Consider the following 15,698-nt stretch of genomic DNA (forward strand, 5'->3'; position numbering starts at 1 on the left):
CTCCAAAAGAAAGTGGATGTTAGGAGAAATTAATTTTTACATACATTTTTTTTAATTATGAGAAAATTCTTTCAAATTCAATTATATTCCAAAAATCTAATAAAAATCATCGCTGGAATTTTATTATTCTCGTAAATAATAAAATTCTTAGCAAAAAAATGCATTATTTTTAAAAATTTCAATACAATTCTTCGAAAGGATTCAATTATTTTGAATGTATAATTTTAATAACATTTCTCAAAGAATTCATTTTTGAAATAATTTCATATTTAAAATTAGAAAATAAATTCACTTATTATAACAAATCAACCAATTAATTATTAATTTTTAAAATTAATTAAAATTCTTTTCTTCAATTCAATAATTTTTCAAAATTTTAATAAAAGCCTTCCAAACAATTCAATTGTTTTCATAAATTTTTGAAAGGAATTCAATTATTTTAAATACAATTTTAAAAGAATTTCTGCCAAGAATTCAATTATTTTCAATGAAATTTCAATAGGTACAATTTTTTAATAGAATTCAATTGTTTTTAAGGAAATTTTAATAGAATTTCTCAGAAGAATTGAATTATTTTTGAAGAATTCTTCGAGAAAATTCAATTACTTGTTAACAAATCAAACAATTAATTATTAGTTTTAAAAAATAAATAAAATTCTTCTATACAATTTAATTATTTTCAAAAGTTTTAATCAAACTGTTCTAAACAATTGAATAGATTTCATAAATTTTAAAAAAATTCTTCATAGAAATTCAATTATTTTAAATACAATTTTAATAGAATTTCTTACAGGACTTCAATTATTTTTTTGAAATTTCAATACAATTCTTTAAATGAATTCAATTATTTTTAAAAATTTCAATTCAATTTTTCGAGAAAAGTCAATTATACTTTCAATACAATTTTAATAAAACCAGTAAAAAAATTTAATTTTAGAATAATTTCAAATGCAAAATTAAGTAAAACTTTACTTCTTGACAAATCAACCAATACACAAATTATTAATTTCAAAAATTAAAAAAAATTCTATAAATTTTTGACCTAATTAATTGATTTAATTAATTAATAACCTAATTAATTGATTAAATTAATTGATCTCTGCTTTTCGATTAAACACCTATAAATAAATATTTACGAAAATAAATAATTAGATTAAAATTTTATTTCACAAATGAATTTCAAGTACAAAACGAGTAGTTGAATTTAAAACGAAATTTTTTATTAAACTTTATAAGTTTTTTTTCGTTTTTCTAACATTTTTAATTGCTATTCTCTAAAAATAGGCTGCTAACAATTTTCTCATGTGAATTACCGAGAGATATTCGAAAATTTTTCCAATTATTCGAATTGGCAGTTGTATTTTATGATTTCGTTGAACGATAACAAATAAACAATGATAACTTGTTTCTATTAAATTTCTACGCTCTCGGCCCTTTTCAATATGTCTCTTTAAAAATGCATTGTACGCAGAATATGTTGCATCATCAAGTAAATTTACATTTTTTACAAATTTCGAAACCTGACCAATTGATTGAATTAAAATATCATAATACGTAATATCGTATTTCTCATCAATTTTCATTTCTTTCATACTTAATAATTGTCTTTTACATTCTTCATAATAATTTTTAAAAGGAACAATTCCTTTTTTTATCATCTTTATCTCAGTTAGACTATAATTTTCTAATGATTTCATCAAAACAATACGCGCAACTAATAATTGACATAAATTTTTATTTTTTACTTTAGCATCAGTATTTATCGAAAATGTCAATGCTAAATTTGTTAAATTTAAAAATTCAATGAGAATATTCATGTCTATTATATTATCGACTAAACTTATCGAATCACTGTCAACTTCCAATATATCTAAATTTGACGTGATAATGTAATAAAATTTAACATTATACTCAAAGAGAACATCAATTAATTTTGATGGTGTATCTAATTTTAAAGCTATTGTCAAACAATTTTCAAGATCTTCCTCTCGAATATAATTAACTAAATATTTCAGACTTTTCAATTGTCTCTCACTCCTCGTTTCTATACAATCTCCAAATAGCCATTTCTCAACAGATAAAATATTATTTATTGAATGAATATTTTTCCCCAAAGGTCTCGCCCCTGAGTCTAGGAGAAATTTAACAACTTTAAATTGTCCAAAAACGATTGCAATGTGCAAAGGAGTTTCTTCACTATCTGTCGTTGAATTAATATCAACACCGGATTTCAAAAGAATTTCTATTAATTTCCAATGTCCAAATGCAGCTGCAATGTGAATGGGATATTTTCCCTTGAAATAATTTTCGACGGAGCATCCAAATTCTATCAGCATTTGGAAAATTTCCTCGTTTCCCTTCTCAGCTGCAATGTGAATTAAATCACCGAACGAGTGATTTAATTCTTGGAATTTTTTACTTTCGGATAAAATTTCGCGAACAATTTCCGTGTGTCCTCCTCTCACGGCGCAATGAAGGGGAGTTTCGCTTGAATTCATATTTATCTTCACACCACGTTCAACAAGATATTTGAATATATCCAAACGATCATGAGTCGCTGAATAATGAAGTAAATTATCAGAAGGCGAATCTTCCATATTCCCATCGATAAGACACTTGACAATATCGAGACGATTATTTAAAATACATTTACGAACAAGAAAATGAATATCCTTCGTTGATAAATTTCTCTTCGCATTATTTGCAATTAAATATTTAACAACATCAATGTGACCGTTTCTAACGGCAAAATACAATGGTGTTCGACTATTCCCTTTGCGAATTTCAATCTTATGATAATCGTATTGACACAATAGTTTCACTATTTCCAAATGTCCATATTTTGCCGCATAAAGAAGTGGCGTTACAGTTTTAACATTAATATTGTTTAAAAGTTGTTTTACAACTTCGAGATTATTTTTTTCAATTGCCACAATTAAGGGGGATTTAATCCTGTTCTTAATTTTTTCAATTAAAGTCTTATATTCATTGCTAACTGATGCATCACAAGAATTTTCTTTATTCTTGAAAAGTTTACTATCTTTCGCCATTGTGTAGAGGAAAAATTTATCATTATCAAAATTGAAATGATTTCCAATTGGATTGTTCTTGAATAAATCGGAAAACAACGAGTCATTCTTCTTTTGTGTGTCATTTAGAATTTCTGTGAGATAGAAAAAACATTTTTTAGATTAAAATAATATTTAGGAATATTAAGAACAGAATTTAGAGAAATTCGCTTATTAACTAATTATTATTTTTTTAAATTTTAATAAAATTGTTTACAAGAATTCAATTAGATTTAAAAATAATAAAATTCTTTTCGGAGAAATTCAAATATTTTTTTTATAAATAATACATTTTTTTGCAGCAATTTATTTATTTTCTACTCAAATATAATGAAATTCGTCGAAAGAATTTAATTAGATATTCATTCAAAAGTTTTGAAATTAATATTTTTGATGGAATATACTCGATTGAATTTAATTGTTTTTAGAAACATTAATAAAATTCATCGCAAAATTCAGATATTTTCAAAAATTTCAATAAAATCTGATACAGAAAATCAATTATTTTTGTTAATATAAATTTAATTAAATTCCAGGAAAGAATTTTATTATTTTTGAAACTAATTGAATTCTCGTGAACAACTTTAATAAAATTCTTCGAAAAAATTCAATTATTTTCAAAACAATTCTAATTAAATTTCTCGAAGGAATTCAATTTTTTTTTAAAATTTATGTACAATTCTTTGAAACAATTCAATTATTTTTAAAAACATTAATAAAATTCTACTCAAGAATTAAATTATTTCAGATTTAAAATTATAGAATTTTGAAAAATTATACAATTTGTTCCACAAAACTTTAAATCGGAATTAGTAAAAATTTTGAACTAATTTATAACAAATGTTATTCAAAATTTTTTTAAATTAATTTTTTGTTTCCAAATATAGAACAAAACTTTAAAATAAATAAAATTCACTTTCTCTTCTAAAAAAATTTTTTAATAAAACTATGTTTTGTGTTAATAAAAATCAGTTTTTCTGTAATAATTTATAAGTAATTAATTTTATACAGAATGTTGAATTAAATTTTTCAAATCAAATAATGATTTTTGTTTTATTAATTTTTTTGTTATTGGATTTGATCTTTGAATCATTAAATTAGAATTTCATTAATTTTTCAAATTTAAAGCATTTAAGAATACATTAATTTTGCATACCATTTTTTTTCGATAATACGACGTCTTCTCGTTCTGAATCCATTTGTATGAAATACACTGAAATCGAGTAACTGTAACAAAATTTAAAATAATTAGGAAATGGATGCAAAAAGGAAAGCATTAAGTTTGAACGAATAAAATTCATTTCTCTCTCAAGAAAGAAAAGATAGTCACAAATTTTTAATTTTACAAAAATAGTTTTAATATCTCAAATATAATAGAAAGTACAAAAATAGAAATACAAAAATCGTTGCAGTGATTGCAACAAATTGGTAACAAAAAGTATTTGGTTCGGTATTCTGAATTAAAAATGTAGAAACTGAGTTAATTATTATAGTGATATTTGAAATTTTTTCATTGATTAAATTATTTTTTAAATTCAATTATCACTTTTTTTATATTATGCAAATTAGGCAAATATGTAAATTTACAAATTTGCAATATTATGCAAATTAAGCAAATGCTGATGTTAATTTTCGAAGATCGCTCATTGAGAGGTATTGTAAAATTTTTTCAATATCAAAAGTTGAAAATTGAATTTTATAATTCCCTTCAATATAGCGAAACAAACAATTCGTGGACATGTCTATTAAATCAATTTTACGCTTTGCTTTCTCAATACGTAATTTTAAAAATTTTCCATAAGCGGGAAATTTATCGTACGAATGTTCAATGATATTTAATAATTCCTCATCTCTTATGCAATTCGCAATTACATCAATATCCTTTATTAGAATATCACAAAAATTCAAATTTAATTCATCGGTAATTTTTCTATTCTGCATATTTATAATTTGTAGACGACATTCATTTCGAAATTTTTCCAGTGAATCTTTTGAATTGAAACGTTCAATTATTCCATGAAAATTTGGTGCTAATAATTCAAGACGCGCTATTATTAACTTTAACACTTCACCATCATTTTTTGTCAAAGCACTTGAATAGATGTTCTTTTGTGTTTTATTCAAAAGCTTCTCTCCATTCTCCATTTCACTGATTATAAATAAATCACTCCAATTATTTCCCGAAAAATAAAAATCTTCTGGAATAAATTTAGAATCGTAGTATTCGATAAGAAATTCGAGACAACTTTCATTATTATGATGTAATTGTAAATTGAGAACTTCTGCAAGTTGACGTTTCGTTAAATAATTAAGTAGAGCTCTGACAATTTCCGGACGAAATTCCCCCTTTTTTTCCTCACTCTCAACAGACGGTTCAGTTTCATTCTCAATTCTTATATTGATGGCTTTATTTAATAGATGATCAATATGGAACTTGTCTCTATGTTTGAGATCTCCGGCAAATAGTAACAATTCGGTTATTTTCAATTTATTTTGAAACTGTGAAGGTGTGATTAATTTTGATTTGCGGAGAACTTTTTCCAGTGCTGAACTTTCACTTTTTCGGGAGCACTTAGCACCGGAGAGGACGAGAAATCGAATCATGTTTAAATGTCCCATGGCTGCTGCAAAATCCAACGGAACGATATGATTTTTTGTTTCTGAATTGATATCCCCTTTGTGTTTTAGAAGAAGTTCAGCTAAACGTGTATGTTCAAAGGTGACAGCAATATGGAGAGGAGTTAATTTATCACCAAAACAACTCTCGAGTGAACAACCAGCTTCGAGGAGAATTTTTACAATTTCCTCGTTTCCATTTTCAACGGCAATGTAAAGTGCGAATTTTCCTGCTTGGGACTTCAATTTTTTTTCGTTGAGAATTTTTTTTACATTCTCGACTTCATTTTTACGCACAGCGGAGTGGAGCTCAGTTTCCTTGGCGCATAAAGCAGCATCAACTTTTGAATAACAGGTCAAAAGGAACTTCCAAAGTTCTAATTGTCCACTTGAAAATGATTGAGAAAGGATTGTTTCTGCATAATCCGTATCCTGTTTGACACCTAAATCGAGGAGAAATTTCAAGACTTGGATATCTTCGTCAGTTCCGCAGAGATCGATGAGATCCTCTTCTATTTTCCCTCCACTTTCAATCATGTATTTCACAACCTCGAGATGATGATTGACAACCGCTAAACATAGGGGTGTTTCATCCTCTTCATTTGCCTCGCCAATTTTATCAAAACCGTTGGACATTAATAATTTAACCATTTCTAAATTTCCCACCTTAGCCGCAAAATGTAAAGCCGTCATTCTTTCCCGAACATCTTCCTGTCCTTCGTAACATTCATCAACTACATCCTCCTTGGCGCCGTATTTCAAAAGAATTTCCACCAATTTAATATCATTAACCTCGGCAGCAATATCAATCGGTTTCATACTAGACATATCATCGAGTACATTCACCTTCGCACCTTTCTTCAATAATCTCTCGACAATTTCTAAATTCTGCATTTTAATCGCCAGATGAAGTGGCGTTTTTCCATCCTCACTCGGAATATCCAAACACGCACCATTTTCCATAAGAAATTCGGCTATCTCGACTTGCTTTTCCTTTAGGGCAATGAAAAAAGGTGTTCTTCCACTATAATCCTCGACATTAATTTTAGCACCATTTTTGATCAATAAATCGACAATTTGTAAGTGACCTCGTGCTGCCGCCACGTGTAACATTCTTCTTCCAAAAACATTTCGTTCTAAATTATTTTTCTTCAGTAGAGTTGTGACGCGATTTAAATCGCCATTGTGTACGGCAAGAAATATTTGTGTGTAATCTTCGGTATTATTGTAATCATCAAAATCATTCTCATAATCGTCGCTATCGTTGTTATAAGAATGACCACCGTAATAATCATCCTCATCCTTCCACCACATTCCGTACATTTTTAACGCGTTGGAAAAAAAAATTACTAGACGTAATAATCGTAATACAAGAGAAAATTTGATGAACTCCCGATTCAATTCTCTGCAACAAATAAAATAAAAAAAAAAAATTGAAATATTTTCTCTTGTCGCAATTTATACTACGGTTTTCTTCCAATACTATTAATTATTATTATTATTTTTATTATTATTATATGCAAATTACAAACTTTTTTATTTTTAAATATAGATTTTAATTTTTGAATAATTTTAGATTCAAAATTTATATAATTCTCTTCTTAAGTATATAATTACAATTGTTTATTATTTACAAAAATTTCAATGAAATTCTACGCAAGAATTCAATTATTTTCGCAATAAATAATAAAATTCTTCGAAAGAATTCAATTATTTTTAATAATAGTAAAATTCTTCGCTGCAATTCAATTATTTTTAATACAATTTTAAGAAAATATTTCGAAAGAATTCAATTTTCTCAAAATTTTAATAAAAATTTTAATAAATTTTAATAAAAAAAAAAAAAATTTACTAAAAATTTTTTCTTAGGAATTCAATTATTTTCAATACAATTTTAATAAAGATTTTCTCAAGGATTCAATTATTTCTTTAAATTTCAATACAATTTTCAAACAGAATTCAATTATTTTATCAATACAATTCCAATAAAAATTTCTCAAAAAATAAATTTTTGAATGATTTTAAATTTAATTTTCTGAATAATTTAAAATAGAAAAATTAAAAAAAAATATACTTCTTATCAACTTAACTAATTAATTATTAATTTCAGGAATTAAAAACAATTCTTCTATTAAATTCAATTGTATTAAAAAATAATCAAATTCTTTGCAAGAATTCAATTATTTTCGCAAAAATAAAAAACATTCTTCGGAAGAATTCAATAATTTCTTTTAAAAGTAGTAAAATTCTTTCCAGGAATTTAATTGTTTTTTATTTATTTATTTAAGATACTTATACGGGCAGAGCCCTTAATACAAAAAACGGTTATAAAAATAAGTAAGTACTGTCGCAAATTAGTTTGTCAATAAGACTTGTTTTAAATTTTAATAAAATTTCACAAAAGAATTCAATTACTTTTTTAAATTTTTCATACAATCTTTCGAAAGAATTCAATTTTCTAAAATTTTATTAATAAAAATTCTTCTTAGGAATTCAATTCAATTCAATTCAATTCAATTCAATTCAATTCAATTCAATTCAATTCAATTCAATTCAATTCAATTTGTAATACAATTTTATGAAAATCTTTCGAAAGAATTCAATTTTCTTAAATTTTAATAAATTTCTTCTTAGGAATTTAATTATTTTTTAAAATTTCAGTACAATTTTAAAAAAGAATTCAATTATTTTCAATAAAATTTAAATTCCTCGCAGGAATTCAATAATTTTTAAAAATTTCAATACAATTTTTCGAAAAAATTCAATTATTTTTAAAAATTTCAATACAATTTTTCTAAAGAATTCAATTATTTTTAAAAATTTCAATTCAATTTTTCGAGAAAATTCATTTACTTTAAGTAAAACTTGTCAGCAAAGATTTAATTTTAAAGTGATATCAAATTTAATGTTTTGAATAATTTCAAATGCAAAATTAAGAAAAACTTTATACTTAAAAAAACAACCAATATTAACCTATTAACTTCAAAAATTAAAAAAATAATTCGATAAAATTTAATTATTTTCAAAAATAGTAAAATTCTTTGCAAGAATAAAATTATTCATATATCAATTTTTATAAGAGTTCTTGAAACAATTTAATAATTTTTAAAAAATTTAATAGAATTTTTCAAAGAAATATAATTATTTTCATTGCAAGTTTAATCAAATTTCTGGAGACAATAATCAATTATTTACATCCTAAATAATAAAATTCTCTTCAAGAATTCAATTATTCTTAAAGTAATTTTAAAAAATCTTATTTTAAATACAATTATTCCAATAAAATTTCTCAAAAGAATTCAATTTTTGAATAATTTTAATATTTAATTTTCTGAATAATTTCAAATATAAAATTAAAAAGAATTATACTTCTTAACAAGTCAACTAATTAATTATTAATAATTATAATGAATTAAAAATAATTCCTCTATTAAATTCAATTATGTTCAAAAATAATAAAATTCTTCACAAAAATTCAATTATTTTCAAAATTTTCCATTAAAATTATTAAAGAAACTCCATTATTTGAAAAAAATGTTCAAAAAATTTCTTCAAAAGAATTTAATTAGGATTTTTAATGCAATTTTAATAAAGTTCTTTGCTAGAATTCAATTATTTTCATAAATAATCAAATTCTTCGTAAGAATTCAATTATTTTCAATGCAATTTTAATAAAATTCTTTGCAAGAATTCAATGTATTTTCAATACGTTTGTTTTAAAATTGAAAATATTTTTTAAAAAAATTATTAAAGTTAGGAAACAAAAAAGCAAATAGCTAACTTCAAACTTCAAACAGATTTCCGGAATACAACAATTAATAATAATAATAATAATAATAATAATAATAATAATAATAATAATAATATAGAAAATATATATGCAGATAGAAATATTTAAGATTAAATTTTAGATGAAATTGTAGATTAAAGAGAATAAATAGAAAACATTGTGGAATTATTCATTCATCTGAACTGAAAAAACTATCTTTCGGTCTTGTTTGCAAACACTTAGCGATATAAAATTCTACGTAAATACTATCGCGACTGTTTTGATTATATCTAAGAAGATTTGAATTTTATTCATTAAACTTTAAATGTACTTCTATTTGTCAATAATTATAATTTGTACCTTAAGGTAAGAATACAATCATTACAATACATACCCAATTGTCCTGCAATTGGTGATTTTCCAAAATATATTGTCGCCTTCAAATTTCACTGTATAGAGGATTTACATACAGACTTGTAAACTCAATCTAAAACAAAATTAATCCAATCTGTATTATTTCTTTTTCAAATTATTTTAAATCGAACAATGATTAGAATCAGTTAGAATACATCAAGAATTTATATAAATTGATAAATTTACAATTTACTTTATACATTATTTTTCAAATCTAAAGAAAAATAGTTTTTAATTTTAATTTTTAGTAAATCTAAAGTTATTTAGGGGCCATTCATAAATTACGTGAGACATTTAAGGGGGTCAGCAAGATCTTAAGAACAATAAAAAAATGTCGCTAATGTAAGTAAAATATCTTACATTATCTAATATACAATAATATAATCTAATATCTAATATCTTACTGCTTACTCTTAACTAAGAGGGGGAGGAGGGGTCAAATTTTCCAAAAAAATGCCTTACGTAATTTATGGACTTAGTAGATATAAAGTAAATCGAGTAAATCTAAAGACACTTTTTTTACAGTGAACAGTATTAATTAAAAGTATTAATTTAACAAGAGGGAATTTAAATTCGCTTATTTTAAAGATGTTACTATAAAATTTTATAATAAAAGTGTAATTGTATAAATGTTGTAAACCCTGTAAAACCTAAAGGAAATTTTTTTTAAATCAGTGCTATTTAATGTTTGAGATTAGTAAAAATGCTGCATTGTTTTTGACAATCATAACCTAAAATACACTTTTTTGAAAGCTTGAAATAATTAATTGTTACTCGATGCAATAAATGTTTGAAAATTAGAAAAGTATTTTTGTATTTTTAATGAACTATAAACATTGTTAAACAATTTATACATTGGTAAATTAGAATCAAATTAATAAATTTTGATGTAATTTTTCGTACCTGTAACTCTCTTCTCTTCTATTCAACAGTCTTGATATTTGTATACACATGGAAGAATTAATCTTTGTTTGTTTTGTTTAAATAGCCTCTTGTAGAATTAATCTAATATCTAAAAGTAAATAAATAAATAAATAATAACTGAGGAATTTTTTGTTTAGATTCTAAAATTATGACCGTTTGGCGTTTCGTTTGATAAAAAAAAGCCTAAAGGTGCAAACACAGCTCGGTGTCTGATTGTACACATTACACAAACACATATGGACAAGACTTTATAAAAGTGTGAGAGCCACTTAATTGGCTAATTTCGAGTATTTCAGTTTCCCAACCCTGTCTGGAAAAAGTACCAGCAGCGCCGTGGCAAATAAATGGAACTTTAGAGGTTCAGTTAGTAAAGGCAGCATTCTCAAAAGTTCTCAAAAGAGATTTTTCAGCAAGAACGGCAAGAACGAACAGAATTCAATTTAGCCGTTACAGTTTGTAAGTGTTTCTTAAAATTATATTTTAATTTTATAATTTATTTTTCCTTTTTTTATTTTCCAGTACCACAAAAGGAATTTGAAATTATTCACTGCTTTTCGATAAAAAAATATCGCTCACTGTCAGAGTGACATCATCGAAACCGAAATTTAGAGGTTAATTTTCAATAATGTCTTCATCTCCGAATAAAATTGATAAAATTGATTCCTCTATTGATGTCAAGCCGAATAAAGAATCAATCAACGAAAACAGTGACGACGATGATTTTGTTTCTTTTTTACCAAAAAAAAAGGAAATTAAATCAACAATAGATTCATTAATCTCAGCAGAGAATGAAAATACTGACAGGAAAAATTCTTCTACTTCTTCAGACGATCTAATTGATGATAATGATGATGGCGTTGAGTCTGATGATTCGGATTTCGAAAAATTATTAAGAATTGCCAGCAGTTTTTGGGATGATAAACCTGCGGCAATTTCGAAATTAAAAACCGAAGTTGAAAAAGGTTTAATTGAAAAGTGTTCCAAGAAAGCTATTAATAATGACGATGAGGAAGAAAAGAATGAAGAAATTTTGGATGAAAAATCGGAAAATGTCAAACAGAGAGGCAGAGGAGCCAGAAAGCGTTCAATAAAAACTGATAATAATACTTCAAAAACAAAAGGTGAGCCTGCAAAAAAGAGAAAAGTGCCTGCGAAAAAATAAGTTTCAACTTATTTTGTTATTTTTTTCCGTTACAATTATTAATTATAAGTAAAGTTTTATTATTCACTCGGTTTACGATTTATATTTTACACTATTTTACGTTTTACGAATGACAAAAGAAGAACGAAAAACAAAAACATTCTGCCAGTCATCAGAACTGTCATCAGAACAGTTTTTTGCAGTTTTTAATCCTTTTTCTCATCGAGTGTCGTCGAGATTTAGTTTAAAAGAGTTTTAAAAAGTACAAAGAAGAGGCAAGAATTATTTAATTAATAATTCTAGAATATGTAATAATAGAATTTATATAATATAAACATTAAAATTCAAAAAGAAGAAATGTCTTCGAGTTCATTAAGTGCAAAAGTCGATTCTGATTCTACTGATATAATTTCGAAATCAGATTCAAGTGATGTAGATGACAATTCTCCTTCTAACGCAACTTCTTCTACTGTCAGTTTAAATTCGTCAACTAGTGATGATAATAATTTGGAAGTAAAAAGCAGCAGTAGTTACAATTCAGCGCAAACCAACGATGATACTGATAGTGGAGATTCTGACTTTGAGAATCTTGTGCGAATTGCAAATCGAGTTTTAGAAAATAAATCAGTTTACGTTAGAGGTCTGTTGAAACTCAAGAGAAAACCGAAGAATCACTCAAATACCACAACAAAACTGTCGAAATTGGCGAAAACAATGATAGTGTCGAATATTCTCAATGAAATTAAAATGAGCGGTCAAATTTCCGAAACACCGTTTATATCGAGAGGAAGACAAGCCAGAAGACTTCAATTGTCCGAATCGCAATCAATGGAATTGGAAGAAAATTGCAAAACATGTGGCAAATCACTTCAGGTATTTTAGTAATTTTTATCTCAATTCTTTGCGCTACGAATTAAGAAAAGTAGATAAGAAAATAAATGAAATAAATAAATCACATTATCTTAAAATTATTTGCTTATTAATATTGAAAATTATTGGAAAAAATTCAAGAAATTTTAATAAAATTCTTTAAGATTCAATTATTTTTACAAATTTTTCGTAATTCAATGAGTTTCAATATCTACTATTTTAAAAAATGTTCTAACGGAATTGAATAATTTAAAAAAAATGTTTATAAAATTCTTCGCAAACATTCAATTATTTTCGAAAGTAAACAAATTTTCACAGGAATTCAATTATTTAAAATAGAATTTTCCTAATATTTTTCGAAAATAATCAATTATTTAAACAGATTTTTAGAACATTCTTCGCAAGAATGCAATTATTTTTAGAAATAAAAAAATTCTTCTCAGGAAGTAAATTATTTTTTTAAAATTTTAATAATTAATGAAGAATTAAATTATTTTTCTAAAAATAAAAACTCATCGCAGAATTTCAATTATTTTTAATACAATTTTAAATTAATTCTTCGAAAAATGCAAAGAGTATTCTTAAAAATCTCAATAAAATTTTTTGAAAGAATTAAATTATTTTTATAAATAATAAAATTCTTCTGAGGAAATACATTATTTTTAATACAAATTTTAAATGAAATTTTTTAAAATTGCAATTATTTTTAAAAATTTTATTAAAATTCTTCCACAGAATTAAATTATTTTGGAAAATTTTGATATAATTTGTTTATTAGAATTTAATAATTCAACCATTTTCAAAACCTACTATTTTAATAAAAAATTTCCTAAAAGAATTCAATTAATTAAACAAATTTTTTATAAAATTCTTTACAAACATTCAATTGTTATCAAAAATAATAAAATTTCACAGGAATTCAATTATTTAGGAATTTAGGAAATATTATTTAAAATACAAATTTCAAAAAATGTTTCGAAAAAAAATCCATTATTTAAAAAGATTTTTGTAAAATTCTGCGCAAAAATTCAGAATTATTTTTATAAATATTAAAATTCTTCACAAAATTTCATTTACTTAAAATACAAATTTCATAAAATTTTTCGAAAAAAATCAATTACTTTAAAAGATTTTTATAAAATTCTTCAAAAGAATTGAATTATTTTTTCAAAATTCATTAAAGTTCTTCTCAAGAATTCAATTATTTAAATAGATATTTCTAAAATTTTTCCAAGAATTCAATTATTTTTAAAAATTTTAATAACTCTTTTAACTTCTTTCAATGAAATTCTTTATAATAAAATTAAAATTCGACACAAGAATTCAATTCTTTTCATAAATAATAAATCTCAGCAGAATTTTAATTATTTTTAATTCAATTTTAATCAAATTCCTCGAGAAATGTAATTATTCTACAGAATTTGATTAAAATTCGTCAAAACAAATCCTAATATTTTTCGAAAAAAATCAATTATTTAAATAGATATTTCTGAATTTGCTCCCAAGAATTCGATAATTTTTTAAAATTTTAATAATTCTTTGAAAGAGTTCAATTATTTAAAAGAAATTTTAATGAAATTCTTTATAATAAAATTGAATTGTTTTGAATATAAGTTTAATAAAATTCTTTGAAAGAATTCAATTATTTTCTTATAAATAATCTACAATTTTCAAAGAAATTCAATTATTTAAAATGCAATTTTCATAAAATTGTTTAAAATTATTTTTTTAAATTCTTCTCAAGAATGCAATTATTTTAAAAACTTTATTAAATTTCGGCGATAAAAATTCAATTATTTTCATAAATAATAAAACTTATCGCCGGATTTCAATTATTTTGAATATAATTTTAAATTAATTCCGCTAAAAACGCAATTATTCTTAAAAATTTGAATGACCTTCTTCGAAAAAATTCTATAATTAAAAAAAATTCGATATAATATTTGTTTCTTAGAGTGACAGGTTTAATTTTTCGACAGCTAATTTTTTACTAATTTTTTTCCGTCTTTCAGCTACTTTTTGTTACTTTTTTAAAATTAATTATCGAGTACGAAGCCTGTAATTAATTAATTAGTTGCTCCATTATTCTTCGGAGCGCGTCTATGATTTTTGTAAAAAAGCGAAAAAATATTCTATTTGTTCCATAAAATATTTTGATTTTCAGGTTAATGTCGATTCGGAAAAAGTACCTTTAAAATCTTCGAAAGCTTCTAATGATGAACCGCCAGAAACTATTAGAGAACAAACAAATAATCAAGCCAAAAGTTCAAAAAAACAGGAGGAAATTGATCAAGAACCAGTGAAAAATGAACCACCTCGAACAAGATCAATTCTCAAGAAACGTACAATTGAAATTTCCAATTCATCATCAGTTTCTTCAAATTTGTTGGTAGATGATTCGAAAAGTTCTCTCAATTCTGATCAGAGGAAGAAATTTAAAACTCCTTTACAATTAGCAGCGAATGAGTCATCAAAGACGTTAAAGTCTGAGAAAATAGGAAAACAGAAACCAAAGGAAATTCGCACTTCAAAAAGAAATGCAATGGAAATTAAAAATTCCAGAAAAGAAGAAGAAGGAAGTTCAGTATTATCTAAAAGTGATTTACAATCGAAATTAACAGGAGGGGAACAATTCAATAATGAAACGATTACGACTGGTTTGAAATTAGTTGAAAATCGGGAAGAAAAAATATTTCATCCCCGAAGATCATTGCGACTTAAAAATGTTTCTCAAGTTTTAGAATCAAGAAAAAGCTTAAAAGCAGAAAATTAAAAATGTGCTTTTAAAGCATTTCTTTCGTTTTTGTTTCGATAATTTTATTTTCTTGTTTCACTAAGTAATTATAATTACTACAATTTAATTTTTTAATTATAAAATTTAAGAAATAAAACAACT

At 24.2% G+C, this 15,698-nt stretch overlaps 3 protein-coding genes across 3 annotated transcripts; 2 read left to right on the forward strand and 1 right to left on the reverse strand.

The window, feature by feature from the left end:
• Positions 1 to 1,141: 1,141 nt before the first annotated feature.
• Positions 1,142 to 10,967, reverse strand: LOC122509848 (ankyrin-3-like). Its single transcript, XM_043624162.1, has 6 exons — positions 10,771 to 10,967; positions 9,848 to 9,940; positions 4,683 to 7,089; positions 4,453 to 4,523; positions 4,225 to 4,295; positions 1,142 to 3,163 (listed from the first exon to the last, which is right to left on the reverse strand). The coding sequence occupies exons 3-6, from the start codon at positions 7,005 to 7,007 to the stop codon at positions 1,275 to 1,277; spliced, it is 4,356 nt and encodes a 1,451-aa protein (XP_043480097.1). The 5' UTR covers positions 7,008 to 7,089; positions 9,848 to 9,940; positions 10,771 to 10,967; the 3' UTR covers positions 1,142 to 1,274.
• Positions 10,968 to 11,107: 140 nt separating this feature from the next.
• LOC122497686 (dentin sialophosphoprotein-like) lies at positions 11,108 to 15,689 on the forward strand. The gene is made up of 3 exons (XM_043604978.1): positions 11,108 to 11,247; positions 11,311 to 12,805; positions 14,967 to 15,689. The coding sequence occupies exons 2-3, from the start codon at positions 12,290 to 12,292 to the stop codon at positions 15,573 to 15,575; spliced, it is 1,125 nt and encodes a 374-aa protein (XP_043460913.1). The 5' UTR covers positions 11,108 to 11,247; positions 11,311 to 12,289; the 3' UTR covers positions 15,576 to 15,689.
• LOC122509916 (nucleolin 2-like) lies at positions 11,417 to 11,953 on the forward strand. The gene has a single exon (XM_043624279.1). It carries the CDS (start codon positions 11,417 to 11,419, stop codon positions 11,951 to 11,953), a length of 537 nt encoding a protein of 178 aa, XP_043480214.1.
• Positions 15,690 to 15,698: the final 9 nt, after the last annotated feature.

The sequence above is a fragment of the Leptopilina heterotoma genome, unplaced genomic scaffold (genome assembly GCF_015476425.1).
Source record: "Leptopilina heterotoma isolate Lh14 unplaced genomic scaffold, ASM1547642v1 Lhet_0, whole genome shotgun sequence".
Taxonomy (NCBI): Eukaryota; Metazoa; Arthropoda; class Insecta; order Hymenoptera; family Figitidae; genus Leptopilina; species Leptopilina heterotoma.